The sequence below is a fragment of the Cololabis saira genome, chromosome 1 (genome assembly GCF_033807715.1).
Source record: "Cololabis saira isolate AMF1-May2022 chromosome 1, fColSai1.1, whole genome shotgun sequence".
NCBI classification, from domain to species: Eukaryota; Metazoa; Chordata; class Actinopteri; order Beloniformes; family Belonidae; genus Cololabis; species Cololabis saira.
Genome location: NC_084587.1, coordinates 34,299,401 through 34,317,180, shown reverse-complemented (window position 1 = coordinate 34,317,180; position 17,780 = coordinate 34,299,401). Strand labels below are relative to the sequence as shown.

Genomic DNA, 17,780 nt, shown 5'->3' with positions numbered 1-17,780 from the left:
AAGTGGTGTCCCGACCCCTAGGGAAGATTACTACCCCTGTGGCTTCATTTTTAGGGCTAGTGGTAGTGAGTGAGAGCTAGTGGTAAAAAGTAGAGGGTGTATTGGGATTGGCCCACAATGTCACTCAAACTATGATACAGCTGCCACTCAGGAAGGGTTATCATACCAAAATATCATCTACAGACATAGATATTTTAAAAATCATAAGCAAGTTTTTTCACCTTGAGCAATACTCGAGTTGTAAAAAAAAAATCAGGGGGGATGGTGGATTTTATCATATGGGGACAGATAATTTGTGCTGATTACAAATAATATAATATATTACAAATAATAGCACTGACCAAAAAACGTGCAGAAATACTGCAGGAATGACATAGCAGCAGTTAAATGCAGCCTTCTGTAAGCTTTAAATATCCACTGGGCTTACATCAAATACATCAAAACACAACAATTAAAAACTGTTTTCTGAATTTATCAATATGACTCTGTCCTTCACAGAATAAGTAAAATGGATCACTGCAAAAGCTCAAAATCTTAACAAGAATATTTGTCTTATTTCTAGTTAAAATGTCTCATTTTAGTAAAAAAAATCTCATTGCACTTAAAACAAGACAACAATTTTCCCCTGTTTCAAGTAGATTTTCACTTAAAATAAGTAGAAAAATGTTTTTGTTTGTAATGAGATGATAAATCTTTTCCCACTGGCAGATTTTTCTACTTATTTCAAGTGAAAATGTACTTGAAACAGGTGAAAATTGTCAAATAAATTATTTTTCTGGTGTTATTTTTCTGGTGATGACTCTAAATGTTGAAATAGCAGTAATACCACATTCATTGATGAAATGACATAAGGGATAGAAAGGAGGGATGGCAGTTTTACAGGGGGGATGATTTGGACCGTTTTTATTTCAGGGTGGATGCCATCCCCCCTCATCCCCCCTCAACTCGAGTACTGACCTTGAGTAGTATTTACAAGTGAAACGTTGTCCTCTGGCCCCTGGACTATTTATACCCGGATTACAGAGTGAACCCCAGCCTCGCGCTGATTGGAGGAGCGTCGCTACTCTCTCGCCTCTGATTGGTCCGCAGCGCTACCCCCCTCAGCCAATCACAGCATCGCAAAGTTGTGCTGCGGAAGAGGGATGAAGGAGATGGCTGAACTCAGATAGCCCTGTCTTTGGAAATACTGTTTATCATGGACGATTTCCCGGTGAGAATGAGGACCGGCGGACGGCTGCTCGGTCTAGCAGTGGTGTTTCTCTGGTGTGCGGGCTCTGTGCGCTGTTTCGGCCAGGACCTAGACACCGAGTTCACGTTTTTGCTACCGGCCGGAAGATCCGAGTGTTTCTTCCAGACAGCAGTAAAGAATGGTACGATGGAGGTCGAATATCAGGTAACTGTCATCCTCCAGCCCGGCTAAGATCTGCCTTCAATGTCTGTGGGAAGATGCACCGGCCATAATAACCAATCACCTGTTGGCTGCATGCAGCTGCTAATATTAGCTGGTCAGGATTAGACTGATCAATGAATTTAATCACAGTGGAAGTTGCTGCAACAGAGGAAGCAACTGCATTAATCACAGGTTCTGCAATTAGAGATCACAGCTTGATTTGTGGTAGTGGAAAGATCACGTATAAGAAAGGACTGCAGAAAGAAAAAGATTGAGTCATAGTGAGCTGCTTGCACTTTCAGACTTTAGACTTCCTGCAGTCAAAGTGTGGTTCCTGTTACATCTGGAGAACATCTGTCACCATGTAATATCTGTCACATATGGGGGGTGTAGACATAGGCTGTATGGAAACAACTAACACTTATTTACATTATTGATTGAAATCTTTATTTCGAGCATACAGGGAAAAAAACAATTACACAAAACAAAAAAAAAAGAATACAAATAAACAGTGATTAAACAAAATCAAAGGGAAATAAACTCCCTTCATGCCCGAAAAAGGAGTAGGAGGAAGTAATGAAACTTATGAGGTCCTACCCCTTGTTTCTATTTCAATTTTGCTTGAAAATAAAATAAGAAAAAATATAACAGCAAGCTTTACTTTATCAAAAAAAATTATTCCTGTTATTACCTTATAAAAATAGTACAGCACTTCATTGCAATATTATACTTGAGCATTCTAAATATAAATATACTTGAGCATTATAAATATTATACCTGAGCATTATAAATAATATATATATATATATATATATGTATGTATGTATGTATGTATGTATGTATGTATGTATGTATGTATGTATGTATGTATGTATGTATGTATGTATGTATATATATATATATATATATATATATATATATATATATATATATATATATATATACACACACACACACATCTTATCATAAACTATATAATATAGTATTATATAATCATTATTATATATACCATTTTATATACGTATATTATGCTGAATCCCCAGACAATCACTACCTACCCATTATCCATTGATCCAGTTAAAACATTTTTTTTATATATTAATATTATATTTATGTCACAAAGCCCAAAACATCATAATATCAATCGACCAGTCAGCATTTCTTTGTGTTGACCAGCAGATGTAAAAAGTAATTTACACAAATAAACAGCAAAAATAAACACATTACAGGAAATCTAAATATATAATAAAAATGAAAGTTGCATAAAAACCTAAAAAAAATTTTTTTTTACCACAATGCATTTTTTTTAAATAGTTTTTTTTGTGCTAAAATGTCTGTTGGGAGGTAACATGTATGGCTTCAATTCAATGACAAATACACTCACCGGCTTCTTTATTAGTTACACCTGTACAACTGCTGGTTAAAGCAAATTTCTAATCAGCCAATCACATGGCAGCAACTCAATGTATTTAGGAATGTAGACGTGGTCAAGACGATCTGCTGCAGTTCAAACCAGCATTAGAATGGCGAACAAAGGTGATTTAAGTGACTTTGAATGTGGCATGGTTGTTGGTGCTAGACAGGCTGGTGTGAGTATTTCAGAAACTGCCGATCGACTGGGATTTTCATGCACAGCCATCTTTAGAGTTTACAGAGCATGGTCCGAAAAACAGAAAAAAATATCCAGTGAGCAGCAGTTCTGTGGGTGTAAATGTGTTGTTGGTGCCAGAGGTCAGAGGAGAATGGCCAGACTGATTCAAGCTGATAGAAAGGCAACAGTAACTCAAATAACCACTCGTTGCAGCCGAGGTTTGCAGAGCAGCACTCTCAGCTGACAAATCTGCAGCAACTGCGTGATGCTATCATGTCAATATGGACTAAACTATCTGAGGAATGTTTCCAGTACCTTGTTGAATCTATACCATGAAGGATTGAGGCAGTTCTAAAGGCAAAAGGGGGTCCCACCCGGTACTAGCAAGCTGTACCTAATAAAGTGGCCAGTGAGTGCATATTGCCAATCGAAAACCCAAAATCTGAGAATCTGAATTCAAAATCAGAGAACCAAAACCTCAAACCTGTAACCAGGAAATAAAAATCCCAAGAGTGCAATCATCTTTCTTGGTAACACATTTTTTTTCTTGCCATCAGTTCTAAAATCGTCTCGAATATCAAACTGAATTTCTCAGTTCATAAATTACGTTGCTAATGACATGAACAACTTTATCAATGACATTAACAACTTTATCATATATAATTAAGTACGGACAGACATGAACAACTTTCCCCCACTTGTTGGTTGGTATGAAAAACATTTGTGACAGTCACCTCTTCATGTCATTAGTACAATTAACATATTGTATTAGATAGTTGTGATTTGAATTCAAAGGCAGATATATTTGCAATTAATATGCATAACAATGAAATTATATTTTATGTTTGGCCATAACTGCCCCTAAATGTGGCAAATATAAAGAGTATAGGGCCAAGAAAGAAACCCAGTGGTACCTCACATGATAAGAGGAACATGATTGCTAATTTTGTCTATAAATAAGTAGTATATATTTCATTATCATTGGTATTTGAGTAAATTAGCCCCAAAAAATAAATAGTAGTTTAAAGCAAATATATTATTGGTTTTCATTGAATTTATATATATTAAAAACACAGTTTAAATGCGCTTTAAACACATGATATGACGGGAAGCTGGACTAGTCAGCAGTGTGTTTGTCTTGTGGGTGAGTCAGACTTACTGATGTTATTCTTTCTCTTCATGTGACAATGTTTAGCTCTTGGTGTCAAGGCCCTTAATAAATAGACAGTAGTTGGTTTGATCTTAGACCAAAAGTCTTTTACTGCAGCCCACACTAATCACTTATAAAACATCGCTTCAATATGGAAATAATATGGTCACTAAGCAATATCTAAACTGAGGTCATTGTTTTCTTTCTGTTGGTGTTGAAAAATTGCATCAAAGTTTGTGATGAACTGTCCACAAGCTGTAAAAACAGTGGGATAAAGATGAATAATAATAGTTTGAGAGGGAAAAAGTTACCATAAAGCAAGATATTATGTATGGAAATGTTGTCCTGTTGTCTTCATCATTTACTCATCTGCTTTCTGTCTTTTTTTTTTAAATTCATTTTAACCGTACACTCAAATTGTGACTGTTTTTCTTCTATTTAGTCCACAAAATAATGTTGGTTGGCTGATTTTAGTATCCTTTATCATTTTAAAAGCCCCAAAACATACAATTTTATTTATATGGTCTGTGGCTCTTCTCAACTGAACCCTCATTTACGCGGAAAGCACAATAAAGGGAAACTGAAGTGCTAAACCGTCAGCTGATTGGAAAATTTAGAAGTGGAGCATTCTTAGAAACTCTTTCAAATTTCTTCAAATTGGGGTTCTGAGAATAGTAGTGTGAACGTACTGTATTAAACTTTGTGTGTGTGTGTATGTACGTATGTATGTATGTATGTATGTGTGTATATATATATATATATATATATATATATAAAAAGCTATGGAATACATTTTAATACAGTTGATTTTAAAGATTATAAACCAGCAATTGACAGTATGAGGGGAGAAAATGAACTGTGGACGGTGGGGCATGTACCCATTTTAGTTGACTTCCATTGTAATGAATTCATTATTTTAATAATACTCAAAGATTCAAACTATGTACTAAATTTCCTCTGGTAAAATCCTTTCTTATAAACTTTGGTTTATCTCTTGCTCATTTTCCTTATTTCTTCTTAGTATAACCCTCAAAAGGGTTTCCACTACACCGTTAACGGATTGCTCTCTGCATGTGTTTGGATCTGCGTTCCAGGTGATAGCGGGTGCTGGTATGGACGTAGACTTCACCGTCGTCTCACCTGAAGGTGTCCGACTCATCGTCGAGACTCGTCGTTCTGATGGAGTCCATGTGTCAGTAGTCCGAATCTTTGATAATATCTGATGTCACTGCAGATGCCGGTGTTTTAACTTTTTCCTCCTTGCATGGTGTCGCTCCAGAGTGGAACCCACAGTGGAGGGAGACTACGAAATCTGCTTCGACAACAGTTTCAGCCGCTTTTCGGAGAAGATGGTGTTCTTTGAGATCATCATCGAGGGTCAAGGAGGAGATGTGGGTGGAGATGATGAGTGGCCGGGCTTAGAGGAGCCTGACGGAAGTCTGCTGGAATACAAGCTTGAAGATATCAGGGTGAGATTCATGGCTTAACTTCAGAAACCTGAAAAGGTGAAAATAAAGGAAGACTTTTTCACTGTGATCTTAATATATTGAATCAGTGTATCAGCTTTCGTCACATTGTTATTCCAAGGAATGTACAGTGTTACTCCGAAATACATCGCTAACAGATAGATGATTAGTATCTTGCTTTATTAAAAAGAACATGTCATCAGCAGGAACCACGGACAGGCTGGGGAAGTGGGAAATTTTGAAACACGTACTGGTGGTTTTGGTCGGTTCATGGGACTTGCTGACGGTTTGGAAAATATACACCGGTGCTTGAAAGTATGAGAAGTTTTTCAAATTAATCTCATGATTATGACAAAACATTAGATTTTCACATAACATTTAAATGAGACAAAATTGTTGTGATTGAGCATCATTTGCAACAATATCATATATTTGTAATTGGAAAAAAAAAGTGAATTTCTAAAACTGAGCACCGGTTCTGTTCATAATTTACATGGACAGGATTTGTAAGCTGAATCACACAGCTCAGATGGGGAAATTAGATTTTCTCTTATTCCTAATGAGGTTCCTTTTTCTATTTATGTTGTTTTACATCATATTTATTTACAAATATGGAAAATTCTAGAGGTTTCTCCCATGCACCACTGTAAAATCGTGTTATTTGATCTTTTAAAGAAACTAACACATTTTCCTGAGGTTTTACTGCAGTATGTTTTTGAATAAAATACCAGATGTGCAGAAAAGGGGCCTTTTTCAATGATGACTCCATACTTCCTGGCATGAGGTTTGTGTGACCGTAAATATGTTGCGAAATACACCAGCTTGTAGACGTGATTGGAGAACTTGCAGGCTGTGACGTAAGAACTTCCATAACAAGTAACCCATTAAAAAAATTACACACTTCGCACTCAGTCTGCAGAGATAAAAAAAATATTAATCATAAAACATTTAAATGTAAAAAAAAAAAACATTTGTTTAATTTATTTCAATATATAATATAACACTTTCAATTATCATTTCCTGTATATTTTTTTATATATCATGCAATAAGGGGTTTAACATATAAGTTGAGCGCTTGCATCTCATAATCCACAATTTACTAAAATGATTTTTCATATTTATAAATGTTTTGATACATCAGAATATGCTCACTTATGTCTGGTGTCACCAAGTGACAAATTTGGGAAATCTGAGAAAAATGTGTTCTTTTGTATCTGCAGAGGTGAAGTTCTCACTCCGAATCTACGAGCACTTGCATTTCGCAAGATGTTTACATTGGTGGTTTTAAGGGGTGGTGTGAGCCACCTACACCTCCATCTTCTGTGGGGTGTGTCTCATTTTAAATTTACTTTGTAGCTTTACACTTCCATGCAGACCTTAATGTGGCACAAATTACACCGAACTACGACTGATTCATGTTATTACAAGATGATAAAGGAAAGCTGGAACTGGTGATAGAAGATCACCTGGTGGGTTTTTCTAAAACACAGTTTGACCACAGACAGTTGATAATGATCCCTCTTTTAAGCACCCTCTTCCTGCAGGCGATGCTTTGAACTCAAATGTGAAACCCCACCTAGGAATGCTGAATGAATGTAAACAGACCCGTCAAAATCAGGTAGCAATTTGTCCATGGCATACATGGCTGATACATCCTGGGAGTCACTCAGTATCTTTAAATATTGTTTATGTATACATTGCATCACTCCAACTGAAGTTGTTGTTTAAAATGGAAACATCTTAGTCCAACTGAAAACCAACCTGAGCTAAAGCAAACCTCTCACAGTCAGATTAACAGACCCAGATAACTTAGCTGGACTAAAACTGGCTTTCAAGGTTTGCACATGCTCCACGGCTCCTACCCTGAGCTCCAAGTAACAAAAGAAGCAGAAAACTAAAGTGCACAAGCCATAAGAAATACGGTACAGTGTTGTTTTGGTGAGGAATCAGGCAGCGAGCCACCTAACAAATGACTTTGCCTGGCGTGCATGTACAAAGAAAAGAGTGCAGTTAGACAGCCAAGTCATCCTACAACGACAGCACCATTAAACTCAGCCTGTAAACAAACTGGTAGTTTTGTGCTTTTTGTATCCCACAGACAAATGTTACAGCTGTGTTCTGTCTGAATCCCGGGTCATAAAAAACCCTCAAAAACCCAAATACATGGTCTCATGCACAAAAAAGTAATTTATGATGATTTATTTTATTTTTTTTTGCTCTTTTTTGTTTTGTTTTCTATTTTATGAGTTTACAAAAATACCCACAGCCACAAACTGTGTTAAAAGCAGTCGTTTTGCTGATCAGTCTCGTTTAATTACACCAACGATGGCCGCACGAGTCACCATTATGGTTTCGTTCCCAATATGCTGACATCGCACAAGAACTCAAAAGCAGATTATTCAATCCAACATCTTGTAAAACCAGTTGAGGCGGCTAAATATAAGATTTAGAAAAGTTCAACTATGGTAAACAGACAATATACAAAAGATCTGTATGCTCTTGAGACAAAACTTTATCCCGTCATCACCTGTCTGATTTAAAAAAGTAAAGTGAACTGTCTCCTCTTCATCCTCCTCAGGAGTCCATGGACGCTCTGCACAAGCGTCTGGAGCGCAGCCGGCAGATGCAGACAGTGTTACGAGCTTTTGAGGCCCGAGACAGAAATCTTCTGGAGGATAACCTCTGGAGGGTCTCGTTCTGGTCCTGTGCCAGTGTTTTGGTGATGCTGTGTGTGGCGCTGACACAGGTAAATGTATCTGACAGCTCCACAGCTTCAAACCAGCCTGTCACACTTCTTTAAACGTACATCCTGATTTCCTGTCGTATTTTTATTTTTTTTCCCCAGGTCTACACTGTGCGCAAACTGTTTGACGACAAGCGGAGGGTCTGCACATAGTGGGGGCATAAAACACGGATTTGGAAAGAGAACGCTTGGAGCAATAATTAAATGTTATTGGATCATAGTGGTTTATCAGAGGAGCTTGAGAACATTTTTTTTTTTTTTTTTTTTTCATTTCATTCAGTGCCTTTAATGTCAGATCCTGCCACAAGCAAATGAGGAAATATCATGTTTAGTATAACTGCTGTCCTACACTTCCAGAAATGGTTAAAGGTTTGGAATCATTCTTTGCAAAAGTGACATAACCATCAGTAAAGGTCGGTTGATGACACCACTTTGCTGGTTTACAGGGGATAACAATGTGCAATAGTGCTTTACATATGTGTGTTATTGCGTGTGTCTTGACAGTGTAAGATTCGACTTGATGATTTAATTGTTTACTTTCTTTTTTTTTCTGGACAGGTTCCTGATTTCTTTTTTTAGTTAAGAAACAGAGCCGAATTTCAATTCTGTGAAAAGAAATCAAAACCCTGTCCAAGAAGAGAGAAGGTCCTGAGTTCATGTGACGGTACAAGTTCATGCTGACATTTAGAAAATGAATAATAAATAAGGGGAATGACAGTTCAGGTATGTTTTTTAGGATAATTCAGAACAAATATACTGATTGTGTTTGTCTGTTTTAGGATTTTTCTTTTCTTTTTTACTAAGAACAAATGTTTCTGAGATAACATCAGGTTTTCATGGGAGTCATTCATGAAAATAAAGACATTTTTACACAGGAACTATTTTGATGCAAGTTGTACTTTGTATAATTTTTTGAGAGTTTACACCTATGAAGCCTTTTTGCTCATACTTGGAGAATAAACACTCATTGTTGTGCAACACCGCTAACATTTTTTAAGCACAGCTTCACACTCACAGATGTTTGACAATTTCAGCAACATTTTTGCCTTTATTTATTTATTTACACATTATTTATAACACATTTTCCTGTATTTATAGCTGTATTTTCCAGAAACCAGCAGGAAGAACAGACCACATGACCCAGATATTTAGACAATATTTTATTACAGCTTGAGTACCCCTTAACAAATATCCACAAAATGTCTAAATAACAGTTGAAACACTGCAGTCATTTATTTGAGCTGACAAACTTGACCATGAATTTAATCCAGCACTTGTTTGCATGTCGTGAAGTTAAATTTGTCAAACAGCCAGAGACTCATGATTTGTGCAAAAGCATATCATACTACATGCATTGATTGAAAGAAAAAAGAAAAATCGCTATGTAAAAAGCTTTATTCATTAGTGTGGATGGGAATTAAGCAGCACTTTCATGAACTGAAGATCATACTTTGTTTAAGTTTCTTCCTTTTTTCAAAGCAACAGTCCAGAGCTAAAACAACCCGTGTGTCCAGGGACGCTCGGTTATGAAAAGTTACCTTGGTGTTTCTGTCGAGACTTCATCCACATAATCACTTAAGACACAGGTGGAGTTACACTTTTGAGTTTGTCAGACACTTAATTTAACAATTTATTTTGATGTAGACTCGCTGCCTGAGTGCTAACATTAATTCCCATTTGGATGCAAACGCATATTCTGTTCTCACTATAAAACTGTTTTAATTCATATTGTAAATAAAAGTTTACACTCAATACTGTAATATCAGACTTAGGCTTGTTTTAACTCTGGAATATCACTTTAATAATTTAATTTTAACTAAAGAGCTAACAGACGTTGCTGATGAGGAGCCAACAATGTATTTCAGTAGCAGTTCTAGGCACAAAATAAACTATAAAGATGAAAATACAGTGTTCATCAAATAGCAGAAATGCTAACATTAATACAATAACTGTATGTACAAAGATCCTCCATCCAAAGACCGAAGTAAACCTTGTTTTGCAACTACAGTTTTTATGTTCACCTATTATTATCATCATCATCATCACCATTTGTCTTCTTTACATGTATAGCTTCAGGAACAGAAGTGAACAATATAAAGGCTATTATTGTCAGTCGTCTCACGCAGAGTAGCGTCCCGTTAGCTGAGCAGCTCCCTCACCACTGGTTGGGACGAGAAGGGACTTGTGGCGGCCGCCTGTGTCAGAGGACCATGAGAAGAATATTTCCAGTTAGTTTCTGATCCTGCAGAAGGAAACGTGAGTGCTGTGAACGTTTCTACTAACCTCGACGGCCATACGTATTCATTTTCACAAAAATAAATTCTCTTTCCTCAAATGGGTTGGGGGTGGATGGCCATTCCAATTAATTGTTTTCCTCTAATTTCTTTTAGTTCACCATTAATAACATTTGTGAGGTGACATGGCCAGGCTAGGTCTGGTAGCCCTGACATTTACAACCGTCTCTACTGGTACAAAATGTACCGAGCCAATCGTAACAGGGCAGCAATGTGCTTAAGTGATCTTAGCTATTCTAAACAGCTAAGTTGGCTGCAAAGTTGCCAATAAACAACTCTGGTGGGTTGCAAGTCTATCCAGGAGTCTTCAGAGGCAATTTCTTCTGCCTCTGTTGGCGCTACCCCCTGGAAATTGAAGTCGACTCATGAGAACCAGACTAATTCTTTCAATCGAAGAGCAATAACATTAAGATGGATGGCCAGGACACATTTGTACTTTTGCACTGAGCACTATAAACGGCCCACAAGCAACTAATCCTGTCATCCACACACTATGCTGCCGCTACTTCCACAGTTACCATGGTAACCATAGGTGCAACATACAGTGAGTGAGGATGATCATTTGTTTTTAATGGGAGAGGTTTTTTTTTCCATCTGTCTCTCTCTCTCATAAAATCACATGGTCCTGACCTGGATTCTGTTGTGTTGTGTAACCTTTAGACTGGTGGAACAGACCCCATATTTAGCATTCGAGCCAAGAAAAAGGAAAAAGGGAGGCTTGATAAAGAAGGAAAAAAAGCACCAGCCACCACATCTATGTATTACCCCTCACTCTTTTATTCACCTCATCTCTTCACTACAAAGGCCATCTCTACAGTATACATCTTTTGCATTATGGCTTTTACTTCTGATGCAATTCCAAACAAATTTGTGAAGGGAGCCCTTTTTCCACTGAGGATGGACAGTGGTGGGGAGTAAGAGTTTGTCTAGATGAGGTCATTCATGAGTCAGGTACTGTATAACGATAAGATTTACATCACAAGTCCCAGCACCGCAGCACTTCCCTTCAGCTTCCCAGCTCCTCTTGCTCATGCATGAAAAGAAAGAACTAACAGTGGTATACTATAATAAAAAAAACAAGACAAATAGAACTCAGTAAGTCCATAGATGCCACTAGTCTAGCCTATTTGAATTTGAGAAAATTTAACAAAGAAACTGATTTTGACCAAAAAGTGCAACTTACTCATTGAGGTGCTTAGTTTGTAAAGTTACTGACAAAACATTAGCAAGTAAACAACTTAAAGAGATTAACTTCTGAATCATATATCATTTTAAGACATGTTTCATCTCAAAGGCTCCAGAAGACTTGGCAGTGTACTGCAGTGTACTTCATAAAGTCAAATTTCAAATTGATCCCTTTTCGTAATACTTACTCATTTACTTCTTCAAAAGCAAAGTATCTACACTCAAAGTCACAATTACATACACAAGGCTTCTGAAATGCACGGACTGAAACAGCATCAGATTATCAGTTACAACAGTCTGTAGTTACATAACAAAAAGAAAACTCATTTTAGTGACTAGTATTTATGCTTGTAAGAAATATAGAGGTGTAAACAGCTTCTGTTTGTCCTGACAAAAACAGGTTTGTGTTTCTAGTCAAGCAGGGAAGGCTCTGAAGGACGTATGATAGTGGGTCTGTTGGGTGCAGCCGGGGGTCTTCTGCTGCAGGAAGAGAGAGGGGAGGAGGTGTTGGGAGAGGGAGGAAGAAAACATGCAAGGAAAAATATCATGAGTCATGCACCAATGGCTCCCCGAACCACCAAAAGCCAGAATCTAAAAGTACAACCCATCACAGGCTAGCCAGTGCTTTCAGGACTGAAGATGTGTCACACCGTGTTGCATGCTGGGACAGGAGGGCCATTTTTTTATTTTTTTTTTAGGTACGCTCTTGTTTCCTGTCCCTTTTACAACGGTTACTGTTTGTTTTGTTTATCTGAAAAGTTGACTGAAAAAGTCAGAATGGATAAAGACAAGAAGAGGAGAGGAAAGACAGAATAGTCCATTAGAAAAGATGAACAACACAGACTGCTAAGCTGGACTAAGATGCACCACCTCTGCTCACATTCCTGCACATTGTCAAGTATGCGTTTGGATGCTCTGTGCAGGAATCTAAAAGTTACATATCCAAGGATGCTCATGCACGGTTTGCACTGGGTGAGTGGAAGCTTGGCTGACTTTCAAGCCGGTGTTGTGTTGATATTTGATCCCCCGCAGTATCCAACCCCTTTTATTAAACTAAACCCATGTGTTCGTCATGGACAGATGGGTTCAACATTCCTTTGTATGGCGTAACCAGTACTGGAGTTGAGGGGGGATGAGGGGGGATGGCATCCCCCCCTGAAATAAAAACGGTCAAAATCATCCCCCCTGTAAAACTGCCATCCCCCCTTTCCATCCCTTACGCCATTTCATCAATGAATGTGGTATTACTGTTATTTCAACATTTAGAGTCATCACCAGAAAAATAACACCAGAAAAATTATTTGAAAAAAAAACTTATTTGACAATTTTCACTTGTTTCAAGTAAATTTTCACTTGAAATAAGTAGAAAAATCTGCCAGTGGGACAAGATTTATCTTCTTATTACAAGCAAAAAAATCTTGTTCCACTGGCAGATTTTTCTACTTATTTTAAAGTGAAAATCTACTTGAAACAGGTGAAAATTGTTGTTTTTTTCCAGTGATGAGTCTGGTTTTAAGGGTAATGAGATTTTTTTTTTACTAAAATGAGACATTTTAACTAGAAATAAGACAAATATTCTTGTTAAGATTTTGAGTTTTTGCAGTGATCCATTTTACTTATCCTGTGAAGGACAGAGTCATATTGATAAGTTCAGAAAAGTGTTTTTTATTGTTGTGTTTTGATGTATTTGATGTAAGCCCAGTGGATATTTAAAGCTTACAGAAGGCTGCATTTAACTGCTGCTATGTCATTCCTGCAGTATTTCTGCAGGTGTTTTGGTCAGTGCTATTATTTGTAATATATTATATTATTTGTAATCAGCACAAATTATCTGTCCCCATATGATAAAATCCACCATCCCCCCTGATTTTTTTTTACAACTCGAGTACTGGGCGTAACAATGGACTGTCCTCCTGTGCGCCTAATAATGCTCATATCTAGGTGAGTGTGTAGGGGTCTGACATTTAAAAAGCAAACGGCATCTTTGCGAGTAAAGTAACAGCCCTCCAGTGACCCAAATTCAGCATGGTGTGACGTCAAATTCAGTTTCTGTACGCCGAAGCCATGAAGGATATTGTATTGTGCGCACATGAAGCCATACCTGGGAATTCCTGGCGGGAGAGAGGGAGGCACGCGGGCCGGCCTCGAGGGAACGAGGGGCACCGCAGCAGAGTTGGCATCACCTGCGTAGGCAGACGCAGGGCCGGGTCGGGACGGCACCGGCGGGGCTCCAAATGCTGGTGTGGGGTTGAGAGGCGCCGCCGGGCCCTGGGTGGGGCCCCTCGCTGTCGGGGGGCGGGATGGGGGGGGCGCTGTTGATGCGGCAGGACGGGACACCGGGGGAGGACTGGGACAAAGACACAAAATGTATTTAGAGTTTTAAAGTCGCTGTTAAAAGACTGATTCAAAACAGACAATTTTAAAGGGGACCTATTATAAAAAACACGTTTTCTCTTGCTTTAACATATATAAAGTGGTCTCCCCTCAGCCTGCCAACTCAGAGAAGGAGGAAAGCAACCAAATTCTGCAGTGTCTGTACAGCCGCCCGGATGATCTGTCCGGTGTGATGTGGCTTCTACGAGCCGTTCAGATTCTGCTCTGCTTCTGCAATTTACATCGGTTGGCCTCCGATGCGTGAAACAACGCCCACAACTAACTCCACCGGCCGGAACTTCCGCCGTTTTTTTGTAGCGGTGTATTGCGTCATTCAGGCAGCCAATCAGCACAGAGCCTCATTATCATAGCCCCGCCCACTCAGAATCCCTCATAGATAATGAGGTTAGAGAATGGGATGATAAAGACATGGCTCAGAGGCTGAATTTCTAATTTATTTAGCAAAAACAATCAAAAGCTTGTTTTTAAGACATTCAAGGCCTGTGTAAAATAGGTATTAGATGCCATAATAGGTCCCCTTTAATTTATTTAATTCTAACTATGTAAAAACATAGTTAGAATTGCGTGGCTGGCGTTAAACTTAACAGCTTTTAGTTGTTACCTTGGGTCTTTGGGAATCCAGTTATCGTCTACTGGTGGAGGCACCGGGGTGGAAATGGTGGTGGTGCTGATGTCTCCAATGATGACGAGTGCCTCCTTCAGAGCGTGATACATCCTCAGCATCTCATCTCTCCTCTGAGCCTGCTCTGCTGACTCCTCCATCAAACTGCCCTGGTCCCCGGCTGAGTACAGGTACGCCAGCAGCTCCGAGTGGATGAAGTCCTTCGCCTGGAAGTGGGAGTCAAAAGAAGGGAGCGTGATGCAGTTTGGACAGAAGACTCAAGCATGCACCAGTGAATACGCCACAGACTGAAGAGATGCATTTATTTTAAATGACTGAAAACGTTTCCATCATTAGTTTCTGTGAGCTCTTCAGATAAATCTTCCACATGCACCAGTCGAGAACACGCAGGGTGCATCGTTCTGCCCTCAGAACTGTCAGTTATTCAGAGGATGAAAAAAAAAAACTACTGTAAAAGACAAAGAAACATACACTGTTAATCATGAGGTGCATGATGGTCTTGGGCATGAGGTCTCTGATGGACTTGTTGACAATGCTGATGTACGAGTCCACAAGGTTGCGAATGGTTTCCACCTGCCGTTCCAGTTGGGGATCCATGGACACCGTATCACTGGAATTCATCGCATCCTCGTTCTCAGGCTTGAGGGTTGACGGGATGGGGGAAAGCGAGACAGAGACAGAGAGACAGACAAAGAAAGAGAAAGCGACATACAGAAACAGAAACAGACATGAAATGATGATTCATCAAAAGCTCAGAAAAATGTATTTTCCCAGCTTATCATCATGCAATAATTCAGCCTTTGTGATTTTGTTGAATACTCTTCAAAACAAGTGTGGTGCTGCAGTTTGACAAGGTTTTTGAGGACTATGCAAGATGATGCAACATTTTAAGTAGTTTTTTTCAATTTGAGTTGTTGTTGCAGTCAAATCTAATTAACAGGCAGACGGAAAAGAAAAAGTAATTAAAAAAAAAAATCTTAAAACTCTTTTCCAGTGAACTTTTATCTGTTCACAACTAAACATGGTTCTTCAGAATAGTCTAGACCTCTTGTCCTAATTAAGCTTCCATCCACACAATCTGCATTTCTGAAGACATTGGTGAGATTTTGTAATTTATTTTTTTAAATGGGTTGGCAAATGGTTTTAAATACTTTATGGGTGTATATGTAAAAGGTAACTTGCTGTGTACATCTGAAACTTTTTGGGACTACAGAAACAAATCCAAAAGGATCACAGTGGAGCCTGTAAACAGTATATAAAGAGGACCTGCAGCTTTTTAAAGGTGAATTAGTTGCTGCGTACCTGGTCTTTTTCTGGATAAACACCCGCCCTGAGGAAGGAAGCCTTCCAGCTGTCAACATCCTCCTGAGTGTCGCAGGCCAGTTCAATCTGACGGAGGTCCTTGTACACGTTCCTGTAAGGTACACATGCGCAGCGGGTGAGAGGATTGACATCAAAAGAATAGAATGAGAAATGTTTTTGAAGAAAGAGTAATCAAGACCTCTGTTCGGTATTGAAGATGGCAAAAACGTGCTTGCTGGACATGAAGCCCTTTTCCACATCTCTCAGCTTCAAGTTGTCCAGAGGCAGCATGTACTTCTTCTCTTTTTCCTGATTAGACACCCAGTGACATAAAAATAAGCTGTGCTGACCCAACAAAGTAATTAGAGGCTATTCCTCTAAACAGGCTTAAATAAAACGTTGCCATCCTGCGCTGATAGTTACATTACAGGAGTTAATCATTACTTTACCAGGTGACTAGAAGGAAAAAACATGGAAACAAACTACACCTTTTGCACATTTACTGTCCCCTTACCTCCTCATCCTTGTACCAGGAGAGAGACTCGGCCGTCAGGACAAACCAGTAGTCTTTGGACCCCCCCTTCATGATGCTGATGTTGATGGTGAGCCAGCCTCTGCGGATGACCTGCACACAAGAACCAGCACAACAGCTGACTTTACACATCCTGGGAGAGGGCAGGGAAGCAAACTTTTACATATATGCATAATACAGCTACAGAAATTTAAAAATGTACCACTCTCTTTGAAATAAAGGAATAATGGGGTCAGATTATGTTTTTACTTAGAGCAGAGGGACTTTGCTTTCGTTGCAATAGAAACCAGAATTTTCTCCCAGGCTGAGCAGAGCTGAATGAATGAATAGTCTTTATTTCGGTCTTAAGCCTTGTACAAGTTAAGCCATTTTTACAAAAGAAAAAATGAAAAAAGTAAAATAAACATTGCTTTTGCCAAAAAGGTGTAGGCTGAAGCCGTAGCTTATAGTGCCTACCCTTTTTATCTTGTAATCAACTTAAATCTGAAACATTAGCATTAATCCATGAAAACAAACAATGCATAAAGAAGACAAGAAAATAAATAAGACCAAATATAAAATTGACGTTTCACATTCTAGAATGTTTTTGATAATATACTTTATAGTTATAGTGTTTTATATTTATTTACAATATTTTCTTTAAACATGTTCTTGAACTTGTAGATAGAACTGCACATATGTAGGTAACTGTTCCATATTTCTCTTGCCTTAATTGATGTAGGCAAGAGCTCACTCCTCTACTGAGCTAATAAACCTTTTGCCCACTCCTACAATACTAGGTGGTCCTGGAGCATAAAAATACACCACTCTATATCTTTCTCACGTCTGCACAATGTTGCCACTGATTCACAGAGGAACACGTCCACATGTCTGCCTGAGGCAGAGCTCAGCAGGGGAAATGTTTCCATGAATGTCCATCACTACATGATGTTGCATATGGACAGTAGTCATCAGAGCGGGACAACATTTCATCAGAATCACCCGGCCTACCTGAGAAACATACATGTCAGTAGTGCAGCAACAGAACTGCAGCTGAGAGGATAGTAAAGACGTTTGACTTCTAATAACTTAATGTGCTCAGGCTTCATTTGTTTGAAGACAAAAAAGTTTG

The 17,780-nt window shown here is 38.6% G+C and overlaps 2 protein-coding genes across 7 annotated transcripts in view; one reads left to right on the top strand and one right to left on the bottom strand.

Moving 5' to 3' along the window:
- Window positions 1–1,125: 1,125 nt before the first annotated feature.
- On the top strand, window positions 1,126–9,218 carry tmed1b (transmembrane p24 trafficking protein 1b). Its single transcript, XM_061721189.1, has 5 exons — window positions 1,126–1,393; window positions 5,226–5,323; window positions 5,411–5,600; window positions 8,176–8,343; window positions 8,443–9,218. Exons 1-5 carry the CDS (start codon window positions 1,196–1,198, stop codon window positions 8,491–8,493), a joined length of 705 nt encoding a protein of 234 aa, XP_061577173.1. The 5' UTR covers window positions 1,126–1,195; the 3' UTR covers window positions 8,494–9,218.
- A 269-nt stretch (window positions 9,219–9,487) lies between these two features.
- LOC133443849 (dynamin-2-like) overlaps window positions 9,488–17,780 on the bottom strand; it is a 33,439-nt gene continuing 25,146 nt past the window's right edge. For 2 of the 6 annotated variants that reach the window (XM_061721165.1, XM_061721158.1), the window contains exons 14-20: window positions 16,652–16,762; window positions 16,337–16,446; window positions 16,138–16,249; window positions 15,307–15,474; window positions 14,815–15,041; window positions 13,921–14,166; window positions 9,488–12,296 (exon numbers count right to left, since the gene is read on the bottom strand). In XM_061721165.1, coding sequence (XP_061577149.1) covers window positions 12,230–12,296; window positions 13,921–14,166; window positions 14,815–15,041; window positions 15,307–15,474; window positions 16,138–16,249; window positions 16,337–16,446; window positions 16,652–16,762 — 1,041 coding nt within the window. In that variant the 3' untranslated portion in view covers window positions 9,488–12,229. Of the gene's footprint in view, window positions 12,300–13,920; window positions 14,167–14,814; window positions 15,042–15,306; window positions 15,475–16,137; window positions 16,250–16,336; window positions 16,447–16,651; window positions 16,763–17,780 lie in introns of all 6 variants that reach the window. The other 4 variants (XM_061721137.1, XM_061721146.1, XR_009782695.1 and 1 more) reach the window with 3 other exon arrangements.